Source organism: Plasmodium coatneyi, chromosome 12 (assembly GCF_001680005.1).
Source record: "Plasmodium coatneyi strain Hackeri chromosome 12, complete sequence".
Lineage (NCBI taxonomy): Eukaryota > Apicomplexa > Aconoidasida > Haemosporida > Plasmodiidae > Plasmodium > Plasmodium coatneyi.
Genome location: NC_033567.1, coordinates 336,801 through 364,781, shown reverse-complemented (window position 1 = coordinate 364,781; position 27,981 = coordinate 336,801). Strand labels below are relative to the sequence as shown.

General features: G+C 37.2%; 1 protein-coding gene across 1 annotated transcript; it reads left to right on the top strand.

The window, feature by feature from the left end:
* Positions 1–1,678: 1,678 nt before the first annotated feature.
* Positions 1,679–27,757, top strand: PCOAH_00037600 (Uncharacterized protein; the record flags this gene model as incomplete). The annotated part of the gene is made up of 1 exon (XM_020060551.1): positions 1,679–27,757. The coding sequence occupies one exon, from the start codon at positions 1,679–1,681 to the stop codon at positions 27,755–27,757; it is 26,079 nt and encodes an 8,692-aa protein (XP_019916212.1).
* Positions 27,758–27,981: the final 224 nt, after the last annotated feature.

Sequence of the window (27,981 nt, the reverse complement as noted above, 5' to 3'; positions counted from 1 at the left end):
GATGCGTATTTTTTTGATACCACTTTGTGCGTATGAGCATGCCACGTGTATGCCAAGCGTATGTTGAGCGTATGCCAAGTGTATGCGTTACACATGCAAAATAAACATATTATAAAAGCATTTTCTTGGTATATTCTCTTTTGTGTAACGAGCCATGGCGTCATTTAATTAATTATGATACATTTAAAACGCTAAGTGCACGTATTTCGCATTTCCGCCGCATTTTTATCATATCAAATATTTTTTTTTTAACCCCCCCCAAAATTGTCATAATGGTGTGAGCCCTTATAACACTACACGTATTATTGCATATTTCTGCTTTAGGGGGAAAAATGAAGAAATAAGTTTCGAGTGTCACTGATGCCCCTTCATTTTCCGCATTTTTTAATTTAAAATTTATGCGTATATTTTTTAATTTAATGTGTTTATATATGTGAAGAGCGTAAATTTCTCTTTTTTTAAATCCTTCTTGCTATATTTTGCTATTATACGTACATAAAAATTTGGGTGGGAATTTTTAAAGTTCATGGAAAATTATGTGCCAAAATTGCGGCAATTTTATTTTTCTCTCTTTTTTATTTTTTTAATATATATACAAAAGGGAAAAAAGAAAGAAAAAACTGTGTTTTTCCAAACTTTCTTGTGTTATATTATTTAATATGAACACCTCCCCTGTTGCGTAATTGTGTATGTGAACAAGTGTAAAGTAAGGATCATTCAGTACGTGTACACGTAAAAGTACATGTGCCTCAATGTATATACCAACGGGAATAATGCATTAAAATAAGAATGTACTTGTGTAAAATGATGAGAAAGATGAATTAACAGCAGATATATTTCACGAACATGTGAATATATGTTTGTTTTGAATTTACTGGAACTCCTCAAAAGTTTCGTATGTATACTGCTCGGTGATACGTAGGCGGATGCATATTGTGAAGAATGCAATTGTGTGTACATTTTGCTGCCTGTATTCGCTTGTGTACTGAAGTACATTTTTGTTTCACCATGGTCCATTATTTTCATTAAACTTTTATGTGTCAAAAAATGCTTATAAATAAAAGGAAAAAGAAGAATAAAAAAAGAACGAACACATTTTTTCTGTAATGTTCTCTTTTTAAGCTTCTTAACCTGCTTAACTTGCCTTTTTCTTTTTTTTTTTTTTTCCCTTCTTGTTTTTATCCGAAGAATTCATCTATTCTTTTTTTTTGTTGCAATTTTATTGTGCTACTAAGGATGAGCTTCCTATATGTGATGTACACCATTGTTAATGCTCGTAATTTTTGTTATGTTTCTTACGCGCTTGCCTTTTTAAGTTGTCCTTGTGTTGTCACCCTCGTAGTGACAGATTTGGCTCGCCATCCTTTTTGAAATTATCCCAGGCGAATGCCCTCTTTGGGCTTCGCCTAGAGACATAAATATATTGTTTCGTTCTTTCCCTTTCGAAAATATGGACGGAACGAATTGAAGTTGGGGGGACAGTAACTGATACGTGTGCAGACGCTTATGAGCACTTTGCACAAATGTGCCTGTTCATATATATATGTGCAAGGATATACGTTTCGCACTAGTGAGAAGGCAGATAGGCAGAAGGGCGCGCAGAAAGGGTATCCCGATTCACGCGTCTATACGCACGTTGATACCCACGCAAAGACATAAATCATAGTAGGGGGACAAGATGGAGGAAGCACTGGAAAAAAAACTGGTGATGAAGAGATTCCTGAGAAAAAATGAAAAGTTCCAAGAAGGGAAGGGCGCGAAAAAAAGGACAAATAGAATAAGAATGGCCCTGCTAAACATGAGCGAAAAGGAAGAGAACTTCTTTCTAATGGATGTGTACCCCTTAATGAAGAGTTACATAAGTGATTGCGTCCCGTGCTATTACCTCAATAGGACGTACATTTTTCGGAAGAGTATACTTAACATTTTCTATTCCATGATATATAAATTTAAAAAAATAAAATACATGATAGAGATTTTTGACATTTGTTTGAATCTCATCGTGAAGCAAAATGAAGAATACACAATTATCTGCATAAGAATAATTACTGAAATATGCAAGCTACATAAGAACGACTTGATAGTGTTCGATATTTACAAATATGTGAATGTTGTTTCTTTGCATATTTTGGAGGCTTTTTACAAGAGGCTAGTTGGTAAGGTTAAAAGAGGGAAGTTTCTAAAGTCAGCAATAAATGTGTATAGGAAAAGGCACAAAAATGGTAGGTGCGTGCGAAGCAGTGGGGATTCCCTAAAAGTAGTTAGAGAAATAATTTTCTCAAATTATGTTTTGATGAACTTATATCCGCATTTGATAAAGAGTAATGAAAATTACATAAAAATTTTGTGCAAAATTTTGTCCCTCATAAATGTATGGGATTTTAAGTATTCCAGGTCGTTCTACATAGAATATATTAACTGCTTAAGAGATCGGATTTGTAGAACATCGTACAGTTACCATTTTTGGGATAATCATTTGTCCGTGGGGGAAAACGCCCTCCGGTGGTGCGATCGTCGTGGGAATGTTTTATATCCGCGTAAATTGAAAAGGCTTTACAGCTATTTGATTGAGGATAGGACCGCTTTGGAGAGGAAATCCACCAGGGGGAATTCCCAATTTTGCCAAAGGGGGGAAACACATGTGTGCAATTTTGATAAGAGTAACCCGCAGGATAAAGTTCCATCGAATTGTGAAGATGCAAATTCTAAACATTTTGGTGTAAAGAAAGGGAAGAAGCGTTCCTGCGATGCGCCAACAAGTAATACGCAGAAGGTTCGTGTGAGTAGCACCTTTGACGGAAACTCCATAAACCGCTGCGATTTCAATGAGCCTATCGTTTACCCCCTGAATGATAAATACGGGGACGAATTAGGAGCCCCATTTTGTGATACCCGCAGTGTGTTCCATCGAAATGAATTAAAAACAGCGAAGAAGCAATTTTACAAAAATGTGAATTACAACAATTACGAGATTGATTTGTCGAAGGTATCCGAACTGTGGAATCTAAAAAATTTGGTCGTGTACATGCTAATATACTTTCTAAGGATGGATAGCATGAATAAGTATTTTCATCTTAAAGAATTTCTTATAGAAAAAATTCTTCAATTTTTGAAATATGACACAAAGCATAGCATTGAAGAGGGAAAAATATTCATCGAACATATTCGATTACTGTTACATGACAGTTTTAAGGAGAATATGAAGCATTATTTGGCACTTTTTCTAAATCCAAATACGTATAGAAATTTTTTAACTTACAAAAATAATGGAAACTTAAATGAACAGGTGTTTATCCTAATACATGACATTTTCCACTACTTTAAGGATAAGCCTATGTGGAATTATAAAATTATTAATAGTTGCATATATGCCTACTCCCTGGTCATTATGAGTAAGAACGGCTATATCTTCATTCAGAAAGTGTGTGTAAAGTTGCTGGTGTATATAATTGAAATTTTATTTGCCATGAAGAAAAAAAGTGCAGAGTATTTTGCCCTCTATTTTGATATTATAAATATTATGCTGCAGAAAAGCCATTCGTTGAAGTGCGAATTGTATGCACTCTATGGGAGGGGCTTCCGTTCAAGCAGGGTGGATGTAAAAAGTGTAAAAAGGGGGACGAAACAGGGAAGAGCCTATCATATTCGTAAGAACAACAAATTGGCGAAGAAAAAATTGTGTAAAAATAAAGAAAAACTAAAGTACGAGTCAGATCATCTTTCCAAATTTGTTTTGTCGCGCAAATATTTTCTACAGAATTGGATGAAAAAAGAAGAACATTTGGAAAGGATTAAAGCACCTCATAAATATAACAGTCATAAAAATGGAACCAAAAAGGAAAAGGGTGCATTAAAGGAAGCATTGATTAAGGAATACTACATGTTGGAGGGAACTCACGACTTATGTGAGCTCCTAAAAGAATATAAATTCTTGTTGTATGCCATTTATGACTGTGTAAGAAGCAACATATTTTATATTTATTTGTATTTTAACAAGGAAGCTATTATATGTAAGCTGGATGCAGAGAAAAGGAGAAAAAGTAACATTTCGGAGGATCAAAGTTGTGACACTTCAAAGCAGGGGTTAAATATTACTGCTGAGCATGTGAGCAGTTATTTGAACAGGAGGGGTGACATTTTGGATAGCTCCACAGGGAAAGAAGCTGCAGTTAGTGTGAATAGTGCTGCAGTGGGCGGTGTAAACGGATGTGACGACCCTGCAAGTGGAAAGAATTCCAAAAAAAACGCTAGTAAGAGGAAAAGGATTAGAAAGAACATTAGTGTAAGCAAGCGAAGGCGCCCCAATCGTCCGAAAAAGCCTAATCGAAGTGTAAAAAATGGAAAATCCAAAAATGATGTAAAAAATGGAGAATCCAGTAATGTTGTAGAAAATGGTAACCCTAAAGGGAGTTCCACGTGTGAAACAAGTAATGGTAATATTGCTTCAAATTTGGAGGGGGAGGTGAAGAATGAAATTGGGCAGTCGCTCATTGCAGGTGAGTATACCTGTGAGGCGGAAAATGGGAAATTAACAGGTTCCAAGCATTGGAGAGCTTCTATCAGGAATACACCTTTAAATGTGAATATCACCCAACATGAAGGAAATAATTATATAGCGTTGAACTATCTGGAGAATGATGATGACCTCCTTATTAGTAATTATAACTGCATTGTGAATAGTGGGGACATAATTGGTGAAATAAATGGAAGGACTGAATTGGGATGTGTTATGAAGGATAGTTATCCACTCACCTACATAGATGAAGCAAATTTGCACAGTTATAGGAATAAGTATAATAAGGAAAATGGAAACAAACTGAATGGCCTTATATATGACTTCCCTGTGGAAAAGGGAAACAGTTCGCACATTTTATTCAATGATGATGGCATTTTAAATGGTAATGGAATCATTAAGGGGGCACATTGCAATTTGGTGAAGGAAACACTTTGGAGTGGGGGGGGAGATATATTTAGCGAAAAAGGGAAGAGCATAAAAAGTCAATGCGTCAACCAAAATGTCGTTATAGAAGATGGGAATAATCACAAGTGCAATGTTTCCCAGAATTACAACCAAGAAAACGCCTTCAGAATGGGTAAAGTGCAAAGGAAAGGTTCAGAACAGGGAGCCCCCAATGAAGCCCCCCTTTATGACATTTTCGAAGAGATGTATGAAATTTCCAATTTTGACCTGATCCAGGCGCAGAACACTTTGTTCAAATCCTACGAACTGAGTGAAGATTGGATAAAAATAATACACAAATTTTTTTACCGCATGGTGGTATGCTGCATATTATTCACCTCCTGCTTTTCGCACATTACGGTTGAAAAATTGGGAATAAAAAGTGGAGCTCTCAGGGGGGTTATCAGAAAGAAGGTAAAGAACGGTAGATCGCATGATCAGAGCGACTTTTCTGAGGAAAAATACCCCATTGGTGACTCCTCGTTAAGTGGCACATGGCGCCCTTACGTCCACATTAACGTTAACAGCTTATCCAAGAAGGATAGAAGAAAAGTGTTCAACTGCATCAGTTACATAAAAAATGAAGAGAAGAATTTGCTCTACATGTGTGCGAACAGCATAATTTCTCTAAGTGGAAATGATTTCCACATTTTTATGAATTATTCCATCAAGCCTTTATTCAAACTATTGTTTCAGTACCCTCAGATATTTTATATTTTCCAAGTGCTCGGTGCAGTGAGCAGCACGAGCGTTTTGTTTTGTAAAGTTTGTTTTAGTTATATAATTAAAAAAATGAAAAAATTTCCAAGGTTGAAAAATGACTTCAAACCGCTGCTTTATTTCAGCAAAAAGGTTAGAAGTAAATTTGCTGCAGATTTGTACAAGTGCAAACTACTCTACAAGCTGCAGTCACCCTATGATTGTTTGTTGGATCGAAGCCACTGTGACACCTTCCAGATTGGGAAGGATTGTTCACATAATTTGTCCCTCAGTAAAGGGAAAAATGGGCCACATGGTGAGAGTGCTAAAAATGGGCGGGGCGTAGCGAATGTGTCACTCCTCACATGCAGTAGCAAAAATGGAAGCGGTGCAATTGCGAAGGGGAAAAAAGGAAAAGGATATAGTGCATTACGCACACGTGGAATTCAGGTGGATTATTTCGATTTTTCCATTTTGGAAGAATATGAGAATGGAAGCAATGGCGAGGATTATCATGAACTGAACGATATGAAGTCGGTTCTGATGAAGGATGCAAATTTTTTTAGAGAATTAACATACCACAATGATGTGCATACGCTTCCAGTGTTGAGTGACGGCACTGTGAGCGCAACAAGGATGGAGAAATTTTCTGACCAGAAGTGGGAAAAAAAGAAGCACTACTTTGTTCATGAGGTGGAAGTTCGAGATATTATAAATCCTGCCAACTTTGTTTCACCGCGTGTTCTTAAGTTTGCAAAGGTGAGGAGAAGGGAGAAGAACGCAGCAGAAAGATACGCCATTTCTGCTGACGGTGCAAAGGACATAATTTTGAATAGACCAATTTTAAAAAATTCCATGTCGCATGAAGGTCGGCAGGGGATTTATTCACCTATCAGGAGTAAGTCCCCACCGGGTAATTGTACACTCAGAGGGGATGTGCTAAACGATTCGCAATTCTCTCATGGGATTTTTTCAAACAAGGGGAAAAGTAAAAGGGCAAAGAGGAAAAAGCGTAAGTTGTGTGATACATTTATAAGGACCAACGACTACGTAATGGGCTATAATACATTCTCCATGAATAACACCTTTAACAGCTATATGTCATATAAGGACCTAATCATTAAGGTGACCCACTTTCTTTTGAAGGTGTTGAAATACTACTCACATATTTACGAGCATTTTTTAAGTGAACTAAAAACCATTTCTGAGATTTGTTTGGACATAATATTGAAAGATAGTAAGTGCATTAAAGTGGTTCATTTGGTAAAATGCCTTCTGGAGACCATCTGTTTTGTAAATTGCGCCAACGAATTGAAGGGGAATAGGGAGAATGGAACTGGTGTGAATTTTGCACTGAATAAAATTCCTTTTCGGGATAATTTGATCTACATGAAGTGCATGAAATATATCAGTTCGAGTAGTGAGGCGAATTACGAGGGGAGCAAATATGGAGGTGGAAATGACGGTATAATGGAGGACTTTTTGAAGAAGGAAAACTCAGTGCAGTGCGTTGCAAATGAGGGAAGCTGTCTTCTCAGTGGGAAGGAGAATAAGAATGCGTGTGGCAATGCCTTCGAAAAGGGGCATGTGGGTAGTGGGGAAGTCACTGCCAAGAACGAAGCGTTCCGTAGTAAGGGCAGAGGCAATAGCGACGCGTACCACGATGCCCCCGGGAAGGCGACGGAAGCAAATGCAAATGTAGATGGGGCGAATAAGGCGAATGACATAATTGTGAACGTCCTAAATTGGTTAGAAAATGTGTACCTGGATTTTCCCAAGTTGTACAAAATGGTATTGTGCGAAATGTGCCTGCAGCTTCCAATCAGTTATTTCACGAATGAGAGGTTTCACCTTTACATGAAATCGTTGCTAGTCTGTTTGGGCTCCAAAAATATGAACAGAATAAGGGTTGCGCTGAAATCGATGGAAGAAAATATATGCATGGGGAATAACAGCCTTATCAAGGGTAGTATTTCCTCTTCCTTTTATTTTAAGAATAAAGATGGAATAACGTCGTGTATTCTGACCCATTTGATGAAATTTTTGAGAAAAAAAATTTCCTTCCAGTTCAACTTTAACAAAATTTACCAACAGAAGTATTTTCTGAATGATTTGTTCAGGAACACTGCAGATATTACCCTCCTCCAAATGGGGGTCATCTACACAGAGAAGGTTCTCTCGGAGCAGGAGGTAAATAAATATATGAAAAAAGTGTACATGGAAAATTTATTCATTATTTTAAAATTATACTGCAAATTTTGTGACGATAATGAAGGAATGAATAATTACTACTTCCATTTGAATGACAAAAGGAGCGTAATTTCACATTTCAGAATAGGTTTTTTCTTGAAGAAGCAAATAAAGCAGTGCAAGAGGAAGAGGTGCATTCAAGAAGTGCAAGGTGACACCATAAAGGGGAAATCGTTAATGATTAAGGATGAAAAGGCATTAAAAGAGGGACCAATTTCCACTATAAAGAATCAACTTGTAGGGGTGAATGAGAACCCCCATCTAAATAGCAAGAAATCCTCCTTCCTTGACAATAGCAATGTTGGTGGTAGTTGCAAAACCTCGGATAGGAACAAAAGGAGAAGAAAAAACATTCCACTGAAGAATGAGGATAAATGTGAAGGGGGAAACATTGAAATTAACGTTTCGAAGGATCGAGTGGATCCGGTTAATAACAAAAGTGTTGAAGCGAATGTGCCTAGGAGGAGAAGTAAAAGATCCGTATGTAGAAGGAAAACAAGTAGCATAGTGAACGAAGTAGAGGAAGAGAAAAAATGCAACGACAAACAAAATGGACCCCCCCCAATTTGTAATGACAACACTATTAAAGAGATCAAAAGTAATAATGCAGAACAGAACAAAAAAATCTGTTCTGTGCAAAAGGATAGCACAGTAAATGTGGGCGTTGCACCGGTGAACGAAAAAAAGGATGAAGCAGATGGAGGGAAGGTCGACTTGGTGAAATTACTCATGAGTGGTATAACATCCGATCAGACCTTCGAAAGTATTATACAACACATCGATTTGGAAGAGACGCTGAATTATTGCTACAAAGTTTTGAAGAATAACGTGAAGAGCAACAATGCCAAGTGTTTATACTATTATAAACAGCCTATGATAAATACGCACATGAGAAGCAAACTTTGCGTTAGGAAGAAAGCTAGCATATGTGTTAGGAAAAAAAAGAAGAGAGAAAAATTTAGCCTCTTTAATTTTCACGAGCTAGAAAATGTGAGGAAGAGAAAAATGAGAGAGCAAGATGAGGTCGCTACAGATAAAAGGTCGAACAAGAAAGTGAGGGTTAACAGTTCGCCAAGTGAGAGGAATGACAAATCGGTGCATTCTAAATGCATCAGTGGAAATGATCATTTAAGCGCCACTACCCAGGTGAAACAACCCGTTTTTAAAAACACAAAGGATATTGGGGTAACACAGGAGGGTGCTCTACGGAACAGTTTGACACGTAAAATACAGGGCATTCCCCATGACGGTGCAAATTGCACAAAAAAAAAAGTTACCTGTTCTGCTAGTAGAAATAACCTATTCTTCACAGAAAACACAACTTTCAAGGCATATAAACGATTTATCGACAATGGGGAAGCAGCATATTTTGATAGAAGTGACCTCTGCTATTATTGCATTTTGAAGGAGCAGCGAATTAACTGCTACCGGGTAGTTCTTACCATTTTTATTTTCATTTTTAATCACTCAAAATGTATTTCGGATTTTTACCACCATATGATTAGAATTGGTTCTCAAAATGTGGAATTCAAGAAAAGCATCAGGAATGACCCTGTTGGAGGTAACACCCAGAATGGGTTAGGTGCAGTGAAAGCAGATAAGGTTAATCAATATGGCGGCACGGTTGATAAAAAGGGGAAAGGATCCCCTAAACGTTTTAGCAGCACTGTGGGTGAGGAACAATCCGCTAGTAAGAATGTAAAGAATAATGCGCATCGAAAAAAAGGGAAGAATAAGTTCTTTTTCGAAACGTGCAAATGTAGGAAGAATTTACACAAGTATTCCTTTATGTACAACGATAAAAACGTGTTTATAAAAAAATTGATGTACTGTTTTTTAATCATGTTAGTGGAAATAAATGAGAAAGGAAAAAGTGACGATGGTGGAATGGAGGCACAGGGGGGAAATGCCAAAATGAAGGGAAAGACTGAAAGCAACTGCGGAATGATATGCAGTGACGAACTGTGGAAGGGGAAATTGAAAGAAATAGTTAAAAACGTTGTTAGAAGAATTGGGCTGATCCTTTCGAGCAGATTTATTCTTACCAGAAAGGAGAAACTCATCTATGTAGCAAGCCACAACAGTGAGATTGATGTGGCATCGTTCATATTTACCTTCTGCGATTTGATCGATTACCATCCTCGTTTTTTACAAATGACCATTGAGGGATTGAACTTTATAGAAAAAATATTAAAAACTATATTAAATGTGCAACCGGTTAAGATTAAGGTAGGCATTAAAAGCACCTTCTTCTTTAATTTGTGCGCCTGCATCTGTAACCTATGTAATGCCGTCAAAGTGAAGAAAAAAATATTCGGATTATTACTTCTGTTGAGAGTAAGCCGAATTTTGCCACCATACTGGATCAGATTCAACGTATATAACATTGTACGGGCATTACTAGCGTGTCATGAAAAGACCCATTTAAAATATGTGAGCATTGTTGAGTTGTTAGTAGAGGAATGCTTTGCGCTAGTTATTTCGTCCCTATTTACAGGTTACGTGGGGGAAATTAACACGTACATTTTGAATAACTTTCGGGGCGTAGATAATTCCTTTGTGTATGATATAAGCAATATACGTGGTGTAAATGCTAGTGTTGATGAAAAGACCCTCAGGGATGTCGAACGTATTGGGAACAGTGCAATTGGTAAAATAAGAAGCAGCGTGGAAATGATCAGATCCTTTTGGGGGCTAAATAATAAAGAAGTGAATCATATTGATCACTCGAATGTGGAACATGCCAAAAATGTGAGGAAAAAACGACGTTGCAAAGGTAAACCCTTTTGGTATATGCCCGATGAAGTGTATACATGGGATATTCTATCGTCAAAGGGAAAAAACAGGAGAAGTGATAATGAAGTGAAGAAAATGAATAAAATTTTGGTTAATATACTAAAAATACTTATAAACAAGTTAAGTAAAAAAGAACAGGACAGACATTTTATAAAAAGGGCCTTCATTATTATCACAAAAGTATTGAGAACAGATACCCGGGAATTGCTAACATATAAGTATTCACCTAAAAGCAATTTATGCATTCAGGACATTTTTATGAAGCATTTTTCTATATCGAATTTTGCCAAGTCATCCTTGAAACGTAAAATTACGTACCTAGATTTTTTCTGTTTTTTTTTAAGTCAGAAACCGTATATTAAATTTGACTTGCACGTTGTGATAAATTTGATAGAAACTGTTGTTAACATTATAGGGTATATAGAAAAGAGTGATGAGGAAAACCGGATTTTTAATTACATTTTAAATGGAAATGTTCATCGTTCCTGTTCAAAGGATGGCGTAAATTGTGACCTTTATGAGAGAACAAATCTGAGTTTCCTTTATGAGAAGAAGCCAAACCATAGCGTGGATCAGACGCATCACGAGTGGAAAAGTCAGAACAAGAATCATTTAGGGGAAAACGGCGGGGAGGTATACAATTGTGGAACAAACAACGGTTATTATGTTAACCATTCCAATGTAGGTAACAACTGGCAGATTTCTTCTAATCAAAATGGAGCTGAAAGCGAAAATGTTGTCGATAATACAAATTTGAACGATGAGTTAGCTTTTTTGCAAAGCACTGTGCCTAATGGGTATGGTAGCAAGCTGAACAACCCGAAAAATAAGGATCTGCAAAATTTGTATGAAAAAATTAAGAAAAAAAATAGAGACTACTCCATTTTGTATAGTAAGGATTGTGCCACAAAAGTGGAAAACAAGAATGAAGAGCAAAATAAAGATGTAACCATTGACGATATTGCTAACAAGTGGGAAAATAACACTAATAACATTTCTAGGCGTTTTAAACTTTACGTGGATGATAAAAATGATGAAAACCTGAATGGAATGGATAAACAGTTGGACTGTGATTATGCAACGAGAAGGAAAGGCTCCAACTCGTATTATTCTATTTATTTTAACAATAAAATGACGGTGCATGATAATGACAAGGATTTTCCTGCAAAACGTGGTAGCCTACATGGAAATGATAAACTGAATGTGCAAAATAGAGATGTGTTGGATATGCACTCAGAAGGTTATAATTGCCACATGGGTGCGAACGACATTGTGGATATTAAGTCCGAACGGGGGGAAAGCCTTTTGGTAGATCAAAAATGCAGAGGCAGAAGCGGAAGCGCCCTTGTGAGGGGCTCGATAAAATATGGATTTTCACGCGGCAACACGGGGTGCCCTACTGTTAGTTTGTATAGCCACAAAATGGAGAAAGAAGGGGGGGTACTGGAAAAAGGGGCCAAGGATAGTTGTAGCACCCCCTATAACGGAGTTAGAAATAATCTATTAGAAGAGGAGGAACAGAAGCGTAAAAATTGTGTTGTGCGGAACAGTATCTCCAGTTACATTTCCACCAACCTTGAGAAGTTTAAGGTGGAAAATTCGGAAAAGGCAAGTATCAATTTTAAGGATGCGAGAAATAATTTGGTTCAAAAAAACAAATGTTTGTTAAGAAGTCAGATAAAAAATTTAAATGTTTCCAACAGGAATATTGGAACTAGTGCTGGAAGGACATGGAGTGGTAATGCAAGGGGCAGTTATGTGAACTGTTATCAGGATTTTTATTTCCATGGCAAAGAAAGGGAGGAGGAGAAGGACGGGAGCCCGTCTGTCCATGAGAATTTTATAGTGGAGCCTGAGGTTAATGCTGATTCGGTTCCTGTTGAGTATAAAGAGGGAAATTTGGCGAAGGAATTTATTAAGGAAAAGTTTTCGCAAGATCATAACTCAAAGGGGGATTTCGCGCGTGGGAACATTGAAAATCAGCACAGTGAGAATGAATCCTTTCCGAAGGAGCATCTAACGAAGCAGCAACTTCTAAAGGAAGAATATAAAACGGTTATTGAGTTTTTTCTCCATTTCATGACCTTCGTGAGGATTTTCTTCAGCCACCAGTTATACAAATATTTGCTCACCACTATGAATGCCCAAATGAATAAGAGGAGTGTGCATTTGTACAATCGGTGCATTCACATTTTAGTGAATTTTTTGTTTAGCAAAGATAAGGAGTTATGTATTAAGGCAGAAGGCACTTTACGCTTTTTGATTGTTAATAATGAGCATGATAGGGAGTCGGGCCAGAACGACACCACGGCTAAAAATTATGCGAAAAGTGGTGGCAACTGTGTGGATAAAATTTCAAACAAAAATGGCGGTTTCTTAAGCTCTACCAAAATAAATAATGTGAACAAGAATTTTCCAAACGTATGGAAATTAAATAAAGTCGATTTGAAAGTGTACTTAAAGTCGATACTATGTAATTTATCCTATGCTCTACGAAATAACGGTTTTGTTTTGAAGAAAAATTTTATTATTGGTCTTAGCAAAATATATTCTTTTTTTCCACAACTATTTTCTCCTCATCTGACAGACGGATTTGTTCAGTATGTAAAATATTGGAATGGCAAATGTGGGGAGGATAAATTTGTGCTCAAGGATGTTGAAAAGGTGATGGAAGTTTTTTCCAGCTTTTTTACCATATCTAAATTAACGTATGACCAATTTAAGGAAATTATTGATTTGTTATTTGGTATATTTAGTTGCTCAAAGATGAGTAGTTCCATTTCTGTGCCCCATTTGGGCGATTTAAACGGATTGGCGGAAAGTGGAAAACGGGGCAGCGGTGCGTCGACTGGGGAAAATCATGCTGCACGTAATACGAAGGGAATATCGAGCATTCCGCACACCATCGATGAAGTGAATCCCGTTGGTTACTTTGTAGACGTATGCGTGAATAAAAATGCAGTAATGAGAATAAATGCATTTGAAAAAGAACTACTTGAATATTTCATAACGAATTGCAATAACAATGAGAATAGCGAAATGAACACCTTCTTCATGCGTGCATTAAGCTTGCTTTGCTCGAATAACCACGAACATGCGATGAAGTACTTTATCCAGCAGAGACATAACCAGAAGGTTTTTTCCCATTTTGTTTCCACGCTAAGGGTTAAGAACCAAGTGGGGTTTAGAAAATACATTTGTAAGAAAATTCCCGCTCTTGTTAATATTCTACTAAGATTTATTTGCGACTTTAAACAGAATGAATACTTGATGCATGTGTTTAGCACATACCTTTTTAGTGTGAACGAGGGGGATTTACGGGAAGTAATTTCGTACGATTGTAGTAGGATGAAGGAATATGCGGATAGAAATGTTGACATTAATTTTAAGGAAAATACATCCCCTCATTTAAAGAGGGGCGAATGCATTGTGGGAAGAACAAATGGAGATGCTCAAAGTGGGAAGTACAATCAGGCATGTGAACTAAGGTGCATTCCAATTATAAACGTCAATGATTTTCTTGTCAACCTTTCCAACGTTATAAACGTTCTGCATGCGGTACTGTTGTATGAACCGTCCTGGATATTTGTCAATTTTTACGAGGACCGAGTTAGGAAGAATAGAACAAGCCTAATCGAAGTGTTGTACTTGTGTTTAATCCATTTGATTAGTCAATACTTATCTAAGGAGGATACTAATTTTTTAACTTTTGTACGTAGCAGAGAATGCAAAAAGTGCGTTAAGATATTGATTCTGTTTTTTCATTTTTCGCGTGATTTGCTAAGGTGCGTAGTGTTAGACTGTTTTCCGCAGCGGAATTGTGCGGAAAATAGCGGAGCGCCTAAAACGTCAGTACTAGGCAAGAATGATAAGAGGGATGACATCCTATACGACAGTATGAAGTATAGTGGTTACCTGTTTTTTCTGAGAACCAATTTGCTCATCATACTGGCGTTTATCGTATGTACGAATAAGGATGAAGGTTACAGCTATTTGTACACGTTTTTTAAAAGGTGTACGAAGAAAGGATTACGATTTAGGGAAAAACGATTTTTGTTCTTTACAGTTGTGCGTATTTTGCATAATTTTAGCGCACCCATTTTGGGTCAATTTTTTGAGACCGCCCTACGGTTTTTCATTGTGCCTATACTGAAGGAATATATCAAGAGAGTCGAAAAGGTTAGGCACATCACATTTCCGGGTGAGAAATGTGGGTCAATGCGTAGTGCCAATGAAAAAGAAATAATCTGTAAATTACAGCGCAATAGAATGATCATGAGTGTACACGCTAAGTTGTTTACCCAAGCGGACACGAATCAGTTTAGCCGAAGTGAGAAAAGCAATTCTGTGAGAACTGATCACAGTTGTGGAAATAATTTGTTAAACATTAACTCGTACTATAACGCAAATGGGGGCATCTCCTCCATTTGCAATAATGTCAAAATAGGCAACAATTACGATTACGTGGGGGATGCAAACTATTGGAAGGATCAATGTGGCATGAGTGCCACGAATAACAATGCTTATGTTAATTTGGTGAGAAATAACATCTTCCCGTCGGCCTTTATTAGAAATTCACAGAATTGCACATTTGTATATAATTTAAATGACAACAGTTGTTCAGGTAGCGCAAATAATGACTACTGTTTGTTCTATACGTCAATTCATGGAGAAAGGAAGAACGTGCAACTTTATCCTTTTTACAACCACAATTTGTTCTTCAGTATAAATGAAATATTCTACTCGTTGAAGGCCCTACTGAGAGGGGGAGCTCATTCGAAGGAAGTTATCATGCACAAGTTATGCATTAGCAGAATGGTTGTAGATCTGGTGAGAAGGATAAAATGCAAGAAAAGTAAAATGATAATTCTAAGCTATGTAGGATGGTTTAATAGAGAGTACGTGAATTTCCCATGTGATGAAATAAAACAGTTAAGCATTTGCAACATTATCAATGCGTGTAAATGTAGCCCTAATAGCGATTTGAACGATTTGACGGCGATTTATCCGTTATTGCTTTCCTGCTATAAGAATGAAGAAAATAATTTAATGAAATTAAATTTAGAAGAGCTAACAGAAATAATATCCCAGAGGAGAGAACAACGTGAGAAGTATTCCAGCAATAGCAATGTTTTACTTCGCCAAATGGAAAGAAGTCATATGCATTTCTATTACTGCAAGGTTTGTAGTGGTAAACGGGTTGTGGAGGATAATAGGAAACGAAACTGCGTTTGTTACCCATATGGGAATAGTTCCTTTAGCAAATTGTACAAGAGCACAAAAAATAGCAGGGATTTGTTCTGTACAAATGGGCATATAAAAAGTTTCTACTTATTCAAGCATAGGAGGAATGTCATTCTGGCACATTATAGAAAGGACGAAACTGTGTTTCATAAAATGCACATTTTAAAAGTTGCATTAGCTCACAAGTACGATTTTTATAATGTGTACCCCTATGTGGTGGATTCCATTTTTAAAAATTTCAAAAAAATAACAAAACGGTTATATAGTAATGGGAAGGAGAAATCCCTTTTGATTCGCGCATTAAGTGTTGCACTGACATTTATAAAGTTCAATATTTTCTGCAATTCCGTTCATGAGTTGTTTAGTTTGGTAAATGATCAAGTAGTTCTAAAGAAAACGCATCCCTTAGGAAGGCACTACTTGGGGAAGCATAACAGGTCGGAGGAGGGGAATAAACCGGGAGCACCTAATGGGAAAAATATACAAAATGAAAAAAGTAATCCTCCTGCATTACGCGAATTGCGATCTAGAAAAAAGGTGCCTAGCGCAGAACAAACCAAGGTTGATCTGATGGAGCAGAACGTGAACATTGGGCAGAAATTGAAAAACCGAAAGGGAGGACCTACCATTCAGGGGGAGAGTGCATGTGTTTCTACATGCCTAGAGGAGGAGAACAAGCAAACTGGTAATAAGAACGGTGATGTACCTCAGCGGGGAAAATATATCCCAAAGAACAAATCTAACTTAAGAATGTCCAAGCTGACGGAAACCATGTTAAATTATTATGTAAAAATTGAAAAGGATGAAGAGAAAAGGGACCTGTTCCTCATCGGCCTTGTTAACGTACTTAAGAAGTACAATAAGATATACGTTCATCACAGCATATTAAACGTACTGACGAATTTTATTATTTCGAGCCTCATGCAACATGGGAACGAACTGCACGGAGCCAAAATGACGAATAAAATTTTGAGCATTCTTGAGAATATACTGAGAATTAAAAATAATGTAAAGGTAAAATATGTACATGTGTACAAAACGCTTATGTGCTTTTATTCTATAAATTGCACTACCAAGGAGTACATCAGGAGAAGAAAAGGAAAGGGTAGAAATAACCCCAATGTGGGGAATGATGAAATGTTACAAAATTTACTTCACAATATTATTACCATGGAAATTCAAGGGAAGAAAAGCAAAAATGGTCAAGTAGCTGTGCCTAACTTCAGTGGGGTGTGCACTAATTCCAACGAAGGAGCAGGTGCAAATGAGCACTGTGTTAGAAGGGAAGATCAGGTAAGTGCATTTTCGTGCACAAATGAAGGGACATGCAGTTTTACGAAAAATTCTGAAGGGAAGGAATCCTTTACTGCATTATTAAACAAAGAAAATTTGCCCAATGGCAGTTTCGTAAATCATACATGCAAAATTGATGAAAGGAATTCTATTGAGCAAGATTGGCAAAAGAATTATTTAAGGGAAGGAAACGTAAGCATTGCCCCAAATAGCTTCAACGGGATAGATAAGGAAGGAAAGGATAGTGCTGACAACTCCCAAATGGTTAGCGCTTTGAAGAATGCTCTACTGAATAACATGGCTATAGCAAATGGGAAAAAGGTGCATGTGCAGAATGGGGACTTTTCCACTGAGGAGAAGCATGTAGAACACATTAGCAACGCGTACGAAATGATAAATAAGGGATATGGCATGATCATGGTGAAAACCATTTATGGGGTTTTAAAAGTGCTTATGAAATATTCGAATAAGAAAAACGTTTGCAAAAATTTGCACATTCTAAGTTGCATTTTCTCTTTATTACTCAATTTTGACAACAAAAAGGTGGAAAGGGCCGCTTTATTATTAATAAACCACATCGTAATAAAGCACAATTTGTTCATTGACAATTTTGCCACCATAATGGGGAGAATTAACCCCCAGAGGAGGGAAAATGGCGATCTGGATAAACCCAGCCAAACAGGTGTTAATCATGATGTAAACGACACGAAGAAAGAGCCATGTTTCATGTTTAATAAGGAATTTGAAAGGGAAGAAAATGTCGCCAATAAAATTGAATTTTTGCATGAAATGTTAATTCATATATGCCTTAGGGGCATGAACGTCTATAGGAAGAACAACAGGGCGTACTATATGGATAAAACGCTTTACGTAGAGGGAAAATTAGAAACCAGCCTGAATATATTTACCTTCTTCTGTCAGATTTATGATAGAAATGGAGGGAATCAGTATGCACAGTTGGTTAGGTTTCTCATTTTGGAATACCTAAAAAGGTTGAGATGCATAGCTTGCTACTGTTTGAAGAAGAGGGGAAGAATGGCTACCCTGAAACGGCTGCTTTTTTTAATAAACACGAAGTTGCATTTAGTAGATAAGAAGGATGCTATACACTGCTTGGAAACCATGCAGGAGTTACTTTTGTTGGAGTGCAAAAATGACTCCAATTTTCATTTGTTCATTTTGAATATGTGTGAGTATCATTTAGCGGATATGCACAAGCGTTCGGAAGAACCGATGAAAGGTTTTTCCGCAGACGAGATGTCCGATCGTTCTACTTGCGCTTCATCCGTGGGGGAAGAAGAGAAGGAACACGAAATTACGAAAAAGGCGCAAGTGAAAGAAATAATAAACGAACTGAGTGACAAAAAAATGAACAATTTTCAGATCAGCCACTACATCAAGTATATAAATAACTTGAACAATGAGGCAGGCACATGTAATTATGTGCACAATTATAGAATAGCCAGGAGGTACTTTCTCTCCAAGGATAGGATAATATATGAAAGGAGAAGAAAAAACTACTTGAGGAGAAGAATATGTCGTGCGAAAATGAACCATAAGGAAATGACGAAAGATTTGTATGCACGTCTGTTCTGTAAAGGTGACCGTAACAACTGCACGGGGGTCACCCATATGAAGAGAAATGTGCAGGTAAAGGATGTTCAAGGGAGGGGTAAAAATTGTGCAAAAAATGGTGCAAAAAGTGCCCAAACGAATGGTAAAAAGAATTATGACAGAAGGACATTTGGGAAGGAAGTTGTAAGCCCGCATATTAAACGAATTAATAAATTGAGGAAGGAAAAGAGGAGAAAACGATTTTACAAAAGATTGAAATGCTATGATGATATTTTTGAGGGGTACACCATTGAGGAAAATCTATGCAATGATTTATTTTTGTGCAAAAAGAGGAAAAAGCTGAAAGTTTTTTGGTCGTTCAGGAAAAATGAAAACGTAGGAATATGCCTATCATCAGAAGAGAAGGCACATTTAATTAGAAACTTAATCCTCTTTGATTATTCGGATGACTACCATTGTTATGTAAAATATTACGACATATTATTGTACTTTATTAAAAGTGAAAAGGAGAAATATTCTGAGGGGTACCACATTATCGATTTGAAAAATATGTTTTTAGGGCACCTACTGCCAAACATTTTAAGGGGGACGTTTTCATTTATTCCCAAGGTTAGATGTACCTGTACGAACCTTTTTCAGAAATATTTTCTCTCCAACGATCTGTTTGAATCCATTTGTTTTTTATTTAAGAACGACTATTTTAAGCATATCATTGATAAGTATTTTGTGTGCTTATTTTTAAATGTGTTGTTTTCGTACTTTAAGCATAACGTGGATACGTACGTGTATTTGAAGAAGCGAACGCAGGGGTTGGTGCCCTTTTTGTGCAAGGGCAAGTGCACCAAGGGGGAATCGATTACTAAGGGAGCGCTTAGTGTAAATGCTGCGAGGCAGACTTGTTCTGAGAAAATGAAAAAAGGAAAAAAAAATTCCAAAGCAAGGGAGGCCTGTAAAACCATCGATATAGAATCTTACAACAGCGATTTCGTCACATGGAAGCGCTATTTAACTAAGTACTGCTACGAACAGCAATGTTTTGTGAACAAGTGCCAAGAAAAGTATATCAAAGCGAAATATTTATTTAATCCAATCCTAAGTTTGGTAAATATTTATAAGGCATACTGTAGATCCGTGTGGATAGATCTGTTTTCGCAATTGTTCAACCTTTTCAGCAGTGAACAAATTAATAAATTAAATTTTTGCCTCGTTCACTTTTTGTACAATTATATCAGCTTCATTGAAGCATCTTCTAATAATTATACGATGTGCATGTCAAGAGGGGGAAATGACAAAGGCGCATCTACTTTTAATATAAGTTGGAGGAAAAACAAACTTTTTCAAAATAATGTGTATGGAAATGACTATAACGTGAACGTGCTGGAAACTACCCTAACGTGCATTTTTAAGACCCGCATTATGCTGTACGTTCCTACGGAAATAATTTTATACTGCGCGAAGAACTTTTGCACATATGAAATTTCCAAGTGTATGCTGCAAATGTTGTTGTTTTATAATTTGAGGAAAATGAAAAAGTTGAATAAGCAGGGAGAAGTAGAAAATGTGGCCCCGATTGAGGACACGAACGATAGGCAGGTAACAGGTGCGAATAAAATCGCCACTCAGAAAACAAGTAAGAGTAAAAATAAGAAGCAAAGCGAAAGTGCAATTATTAATAACGCCATAGTTCCAAATGAACAATCGCAGAACAGATTGGTCATCGCCTCTAAGGACGACCCCTTTTTATCAATGAAAAAAAACTACAACAGTTATAAGCAAATAATAAACTGTTTAATAGAAATAAATAGTGACTTAAATGAGCGTGACAATGTGTACGCTTTGAGGACATATTATGTGAGGAACATTGAATTATCCAAGTCTCTCTTTTTTAACCATTACAATTTGTACTACAAAAATGAATATTCCTATTTGAAGCATTTTATGAGTTATGAAAATCTGAACCTAACAAAAGAAGAATTAGATATCAACAGGGTGAGTTGGATCGACAGTTTGAAGTATTTTAGTAAAGTATCTTGTATAGAGAGTTACATGAAGTTAATGCAGGTGAAGGAGCGAATGAAAAAGAATGTGAATTCGAAGTCATCCAAAATTGGCACCTGCGTGTTCTTATCAGAGGGAAGAAAAGACGATTCAATTGCACTCAGTTGCAACTACGAAACGGTGAGGAGTAACTATCTAACAAATTTGAATAATGTGTACTGCATAATAGAGGAAAATTTGAAATGTATCCAAGTGCAGGATAATATGGCAAGGAGCAACGCGGAAATCAGCACTGAAGTTAAAGGTGCTGAGGTGAACCCAGTGTGCACATCGGGAGAAGCCCTACAGGGAGAACCTAAAAAGGGCATAGTTGGGGGAAGTACCAAAGGTTGCATTAACGGCGGTGTACCGGTTGTAACTACGAAGAACGATATGGAACCTTTGAAAAAAAACAGTGCCAATGCGAGAAGATCGGGAAGAAGCAGAAACAACAAATTATTTGGCTTAATGTTTAACAAATCGAAGGACGGAAAAATACAAACAACCATTTATGATTACTTTAAGAGTACTAAGAAAACGTTATCGGAGAACCAACAGGGCGAAACGCACACTGAAGGGTGTAACAAGGAGGAAGATAATGCCGCTAAGCAGACGAGTGAAAAATGCCCAACTGCTGGCGTAGGTACCGTGAACGATGGCAATAGCAAAACTATTAATAGGGGCGACATAACAAGTGATACCAAACTGAATAGCATTACCAGTGGGGGTAACAAGTGTAGCGAGGCCATCGATCCGAATGACGCCCACAGGAGTAGTGGGAATATCCTAAATGATAAATGCATTGCTGGTTACAGCGAAGGGAACGGTAACATTGCCGATTTGTTGAACGGTTTAGGCGGTTGCGGGGAGGGGGACGACATGAAAAGCATCGTATACTCCTACTTGGAAAAAATAATTTACAAGTTACAGGAAAATAGTGACACAATTGTTGAGAGCATGCAGGGGAACGAGAACATCGAAATGGAGGAGGTCCCCGTTGGAACGAACGTCGAAGGGAATGTAGAAAATAATGTAGAAAAGAACGTTGAAGGGAGCGCTGCTACAGGGGCGAATCCACTCGGAAAGGTTATGTGGGAACGAGGAAACGCATTCAGTGAGGGTAAACATTTAGTAGGCAACGTGAATGAGCAAAGTAGTGCATTCCTTATGAAAAAGTTCAAATTCGATTTGAAGAGCAAACACATAAAAACGGTTAAAGAAAACATAGACAATGGAATGAATCTGCTAATTAACAAAGTGAGGCAAATGTGCAATTATAAAAACAACAATTTGAGCCTTTTATTTGCACACGCAGAAATGTTTGAACATGCGCAAATGAGCATAGAAATAATAAGGGAGAACTCGCTAAGGAAGAAACAAGCTCAGAAGGAAGAAATTGAATTGCAGTTAATATGCCTATTACATAATTTGTTTATCATGTGCAACAAGGAAAGTACTGCTTACGTTTATGATGATATCCACAATATGAAATATTCCTACCAGTGGAAGTTACTCTTTTTAAAAATTTGTAAAATTTTTATGGACAAATGTGGTTTGTTATCCTTTTCGAAGGAAAATTGCACCGAAAATTTGAGTGACAAATATAAGAACTATCACTTATTAAATATGATGAAGAGGATGAGAGAAATGAATAATATGTCGTACAATTATTTTGACAAGCTTTATGAGAATTTTGTACAAAATGGAAGTTACAGAAATAGCATCAGCTGTAGTAGTAGTGGAAATAGCATTAGCAACCCTGGTAGTAACAGCGGAGGTAGAGTGATGGATGCCAGATGCATCTACATGTATAACATGGAAATTATTAAAATGAATTTGAAAAAATTAATCAACAGTAATATCTCAAATAATGGATATAATATTGCACACAACATGTTGGAAAAGTACAGCAGTACCGCTTGTGATGAAGCAGAATTTTCCAAAAAGAAAAACTATAAGAAGGAGAAGAAACCAAACATCGCCCATGAAGACAATTATCTATACATTCGAAATATGGAATACGAACATTTCAACATATGTATTAATTTGCGAAAATTGGGGAAGAATGCATTTCTTCAGAAAGTTGTAAAAAAGCTAAAGTGCTACATTAACTCACTTAATCTTATTAACACATTTGATTTTGACTCCCTTCCAATGGTCAGCTATGAGAAATTTCGCAGCGAATTTTTCTACATGAAGGGGAAGATTCTGTGTAACTTGAATAAAATTATTTTATTTTTGTATAGAAATAATTTTATTGAGAAGAATTCAAAACTGAACTGTGACAGATGTAGGTACATGTGCCAGGATATCACAAGGGAGGATGAAACGGCCTTTACGCAGATCAGTACTGACATTGTTTCCCATTCAGTGATGACACCTCAGAGGACGGAGGAAGAAAAGAGTGTGAACATTCCCAGCGCAGTTGTTAGTAACAATGATGGCTGCAACCCGAGTGAAAAAATGAATAACAAAAGAAACAAGAGGAGAAAAAAAGGCACCAATGCTCCCAACGAAACGCCAAACCGTTTGGAAGGAGAAATATTCCACAGTAACATTGCTGAGGAAAAGAAGGAAGAACTTGTCGACGATAAAACTTCGAAAAGGAAGAAAAGAAGTAAAGTCACCAAAGCAGTTAGCGAAACTGCAGAAGATAGTGTGAAGAAGAGTGTACAAACGAATGGAGAAAGTCCCCTGCATGAGAAGGAGATGGATAGCCAGATCGAAGTAAGCGATTGCAAAGAATCCAATAAGGAAGAGAAAAAAATAGCAAAAAGGGGAGATAAAAAAAGGCAACAGACGAAAAACAACGGGGAATACACCTGCAAATGTGACCATAAGAAGTGCAACCTATTTGATGGAAATTTAATTGAGGAGTGCTTTCTCTCCTCCCTGAAGATATACCCACTGGAAAATAATTCTTGGGCACTGTGGGCAGATTACTGTAAGAAAGCCTATAAGGAGAACAAAAACGTATCATTCTGCTTAAGTTCCATAATTTCCTATTTGATATATTCCAGCTTGAATACACACGAGGGGTACTACTACTTAAGCAACGTCCTCTATTTGCTTAGCACCGATATGAGGGATAATTGCGTTATGCAAGTTTTTAACAAATACAATGATAATATATGTCCCAATCTTTGGCTGTTCTATCTGCCCTTCCTTTTGAACAATATAAATGTTAACAAGGACAATTATTTGTACTTTCACAAAATTTTACATGTGCTTATAAGGAAGTTCCCCCAAGATGTGTTTTACCATTTTAGAGCGCTGCAAATTGAGAGAAATGGTAAGCTCTACTATCTGCAGGATGGTAGGAATAAGAAAAAAGGCATGGACGAAAAATCCTCTTTAATGAAAAATAACGTAAATATGGTGAAAAATCCCAATCTGGGATTGAACAATAAGAAAAAATTCCAAATGGAGGATGGAACATTTTTCCATGATGACCACAACTTAAAAGGGTATAGTTTGAAGGGTGGCAGTGTCCCATCCGTGAGAGGTAACGTAACTGGTGAGAATGGAAGGGGTAACGTGTGCATATTGGGTGGAGATGACAACGTGAATGATAACCCAAGTGGGAACAGAAATACCAAGCGAAGTAACGCACGTAGTGGACGGAGAGCGACCCCCAAAGTGAGGATGCGGGTGAACCGTAAAACCGAAAAGGAGAGCAACAAGAGCACCGTCAAGGAAGCCAATCGAAGGGACGAAAAGAAAGCTGCCCCTACTGCCGCAAATTCTGCCATCCCGGAAAAGCAAGAAGGGTACGAGTATGCGGACCTATTTAAGGACGGCTTTGACCAGTTGATGAACGTTTTTAAGAGCAAACATGTGGATTTATATTCGTCCCTGAATTCTATGTGTAATGGAATTTTAAATTACACCCGATTGGAACCACTTGAAGAGACCTATTACATGGTGGGGAAATTACTAGATCAATGCATGGAATTCCCCTACTCACGAACACATGTATCGACATTTATTCAAAAGATGACAGAAAAGTATATTTTGTACAAGCGGTATAAAGCCAAAGTGAAGAAAAATTACACAAATAGGCGAAGGAGCAAAATAGCTATTAACAATATGAACCTCTTTTGGAAGGAATTTAAAAAGGATGTAAAATTGTTAAAGAGAAATGTGCGTATTAGGGGGGGAAGCATTAACAACGTAGTGGTTAATGAGAAGGGGAACAACAAATCGAATATAACAAACAGCAACACAGGAGAAGAAAACAAAGCCGACGTGGTAACACCCCATGGGGATGAAATAAGTAAGAAAGATCGAAAGGATAACTACTTCACCTTGGAAGAATTTCCCCAAATTGCAAAAAAATGGAAGGACATGCTATTTGTAATTATTCATTCGTTAAATGAAAATGAAGGGTTGGATAATTTTTCCCATTCCCTGTTTGATATGTTTTCGGATTTCCCCCTAAAAATAGAATTGCCAAGTTGTAGGGTAAAATACATAGGGGAGCATTTAAACTACCTATACGATTTGAATTTATATTCCCCTACGAGCATTGTAAGGATGAACAAGCCTATAATGCGAACAGTTCTAAGTGACCACTGCATGAAGAGGATTAGCTTCTTAACAAGCGATGGAAATATTCAGCATTACACCGTACAACCTTGTAATTCTATTCGCAGCAAGTCGGAACATAAGTTTACGCTGTTTCAAATTTTGGTTAATAACACCATGTTTAAGTTTTCCCATACGAAGAAAAGGGGTCTCTCCTTTGGAATAAATATACATACTCCACTGCACCCAAGTTTTAGATTAAAGGATGAAACGTTTGAGGACATTTCGCTGAAGGAGTTGTATAATAATTACATGCTGGTTACGAAAAATGAAAAGTATTCCCTAGATAATGTATTACTACTTCATAGAAATCTTATCAAAAATTCAATACGCACATTTTTGCTGAACAAAATCGAATGTGTGGTGAAAGAACAGGACATAGCGATGACGGAAGGAAGCAAAAAGAAAAACAGTCTTCCCGATAAAAGGAACGATAAGAAGGGAGCCGTTCTTGTGAATAAAGCCAATAGTGAAGAAATTCCCAAAGAAAAAGGCTCAGTAAGTATCGTAAAAAATACCGTCCTTAAAAAGAACAGTAGTGATATTTTCGTGAATGCAAAAGAAAGTGGTAATAACTCCAATCACTGTAACGCTGTTAAAAATGTCGAAGGAATGCCCTACAAAGAACAGATGGATTATTACAATTCGCTGTCGTATGAAGAACTAATCCAGACCTTTAGAAGCGAGGAATGGTTTAGGAAATCCTTCAAAAAATGCGTGAGGAAAATTGTAAAATTACACTTTAAGGATATCCGTAAAATGGTTCCAAAAAGTATATTGAAGAATTACTTCTACTCTCTGCACAACAATTTAGAAAGTTACTACGTTATGAATAGCCAATTTGTTAAAAGTTACTCCCTAACATGTATGTTAAATTACGTTTTTTTTCAACAAAATTCCTCGCTGAATACGATTATGTTGTCCAAGCGATCGGGAAGAACTATGTATTTGGAAGGGAGACCCTCCTATATGAATTTGTGCAAATATTATCCTAACAAAAAGGAGACGAAGAAGAGGGGGGTACCCTTCAGACTTACCCGGAACATTCAGCAATTTATTGGGTTCCAAGGGTTAAGGGGTGCCTTCCCATCCAATTTTTACGTATCAATAATGGCTCTAAAAAAAAACATGAACTATGTAAGAGACTTTTTAAACCTAACCACTTTGGATGATTTTTATTCTCTATATGTGTATGGGGAAAACAGAAAAATTCTGCAAAAGAAAGGGAAGGGTTTAAATGGTGAGGAGGTTAAGCAAGCTTACGTGAAATCCTTCAATGTAGACGATGTGACAACAAAAATGATCATAAAGGATGCAGAAGAACATGTAAGGAATGCATGCTACCGAGTTCGCTGCTTATATAAAAACATATTAGAAAGGAAGAAGAACGTTTCTCTGTCAAACGGGGATGAATGTAAGAAAGAGATCGATGTGCTCAAAACATATGAGTACAACTCAGATTTGCAGGATATCTCCTTATCTGAATTGTCCTCGGAGGACGAACTTGAGCATGCGAACAATAATGAGGATAAGAATGCACAAAATGCGAAAAGAACTAATGCAAATTCGAAAAGGAAAAGAAGCGAAACGCCGTCCAAGTTGCTCAAGGTGGAGGGTAATACCAAAGTATCTAAGAGTAGGAGAAGTCCTGTGAAAAAGGAAGCAACACAGGGGGACAAAAATGTGTGCGATAAGGCAGATCCCTTACTCAATGAAGTGAACATCGCAAATGAGAAGTCACCCAATAAGGAGAACAGTGCGATGGTGGAGGAGGCAACTGGCGAGACGAAGCATAGTGAGGAAAATGAAAAGAATGGCAATAAGGAGAGTAATGTAATGAATGTAAGTAATGTAAATAACACTACTAATACGAACAACGCCACTACCCCTAGCAATGACAACAGTAATAAGAAAAGGCGAAGGAGCAAGAAGAAGCCAAGTGGGGACCAAAAGGAAGAACAAACAGACGCAAACCAAGCACAACCACCTATAGAGCAGAAACCCATGGAAGATAACGCTACGAATAAACAGAGCAAGAAAAATAGAACGGATACTTCCAAATGTAGGAATAACAAGGCACAAAAGGAAGAGCAGGAAAATGTTACGAAAAATGGACCCCCCGATAATGGGCAAGACCAAAATGCGGAGTTAAAATGTACTGCAAACAATTTGCAAAAGGAACAAAGTGCAAAGATTAGGAAAAACGGGGATACATACATGGATGAATCGTACAATTCTGTGATAGATCTAATGGAAATATCTATGAGTAAGAAGTATTTACGAACCGCCAATGGCCCCTGGTTCCCGTGGTTCTAAATGGGCACCTCATAGGTATTTCCCCCTACTTGCGTGTAGAAACATATATTTGTAGACCCAATTGGTGAATAGCAAAATAAACCACATGGGAATTATTGAGGAACTGCGGGTGGCCCCTACCATCCCTTTCACATGCATGTAGTCGTTTGTGTGATTTTTTACCCACAAAGAAGTACCTTTGTATTTACATGATTTCTCACATTTGTTTACGTAGAAATCTTTAT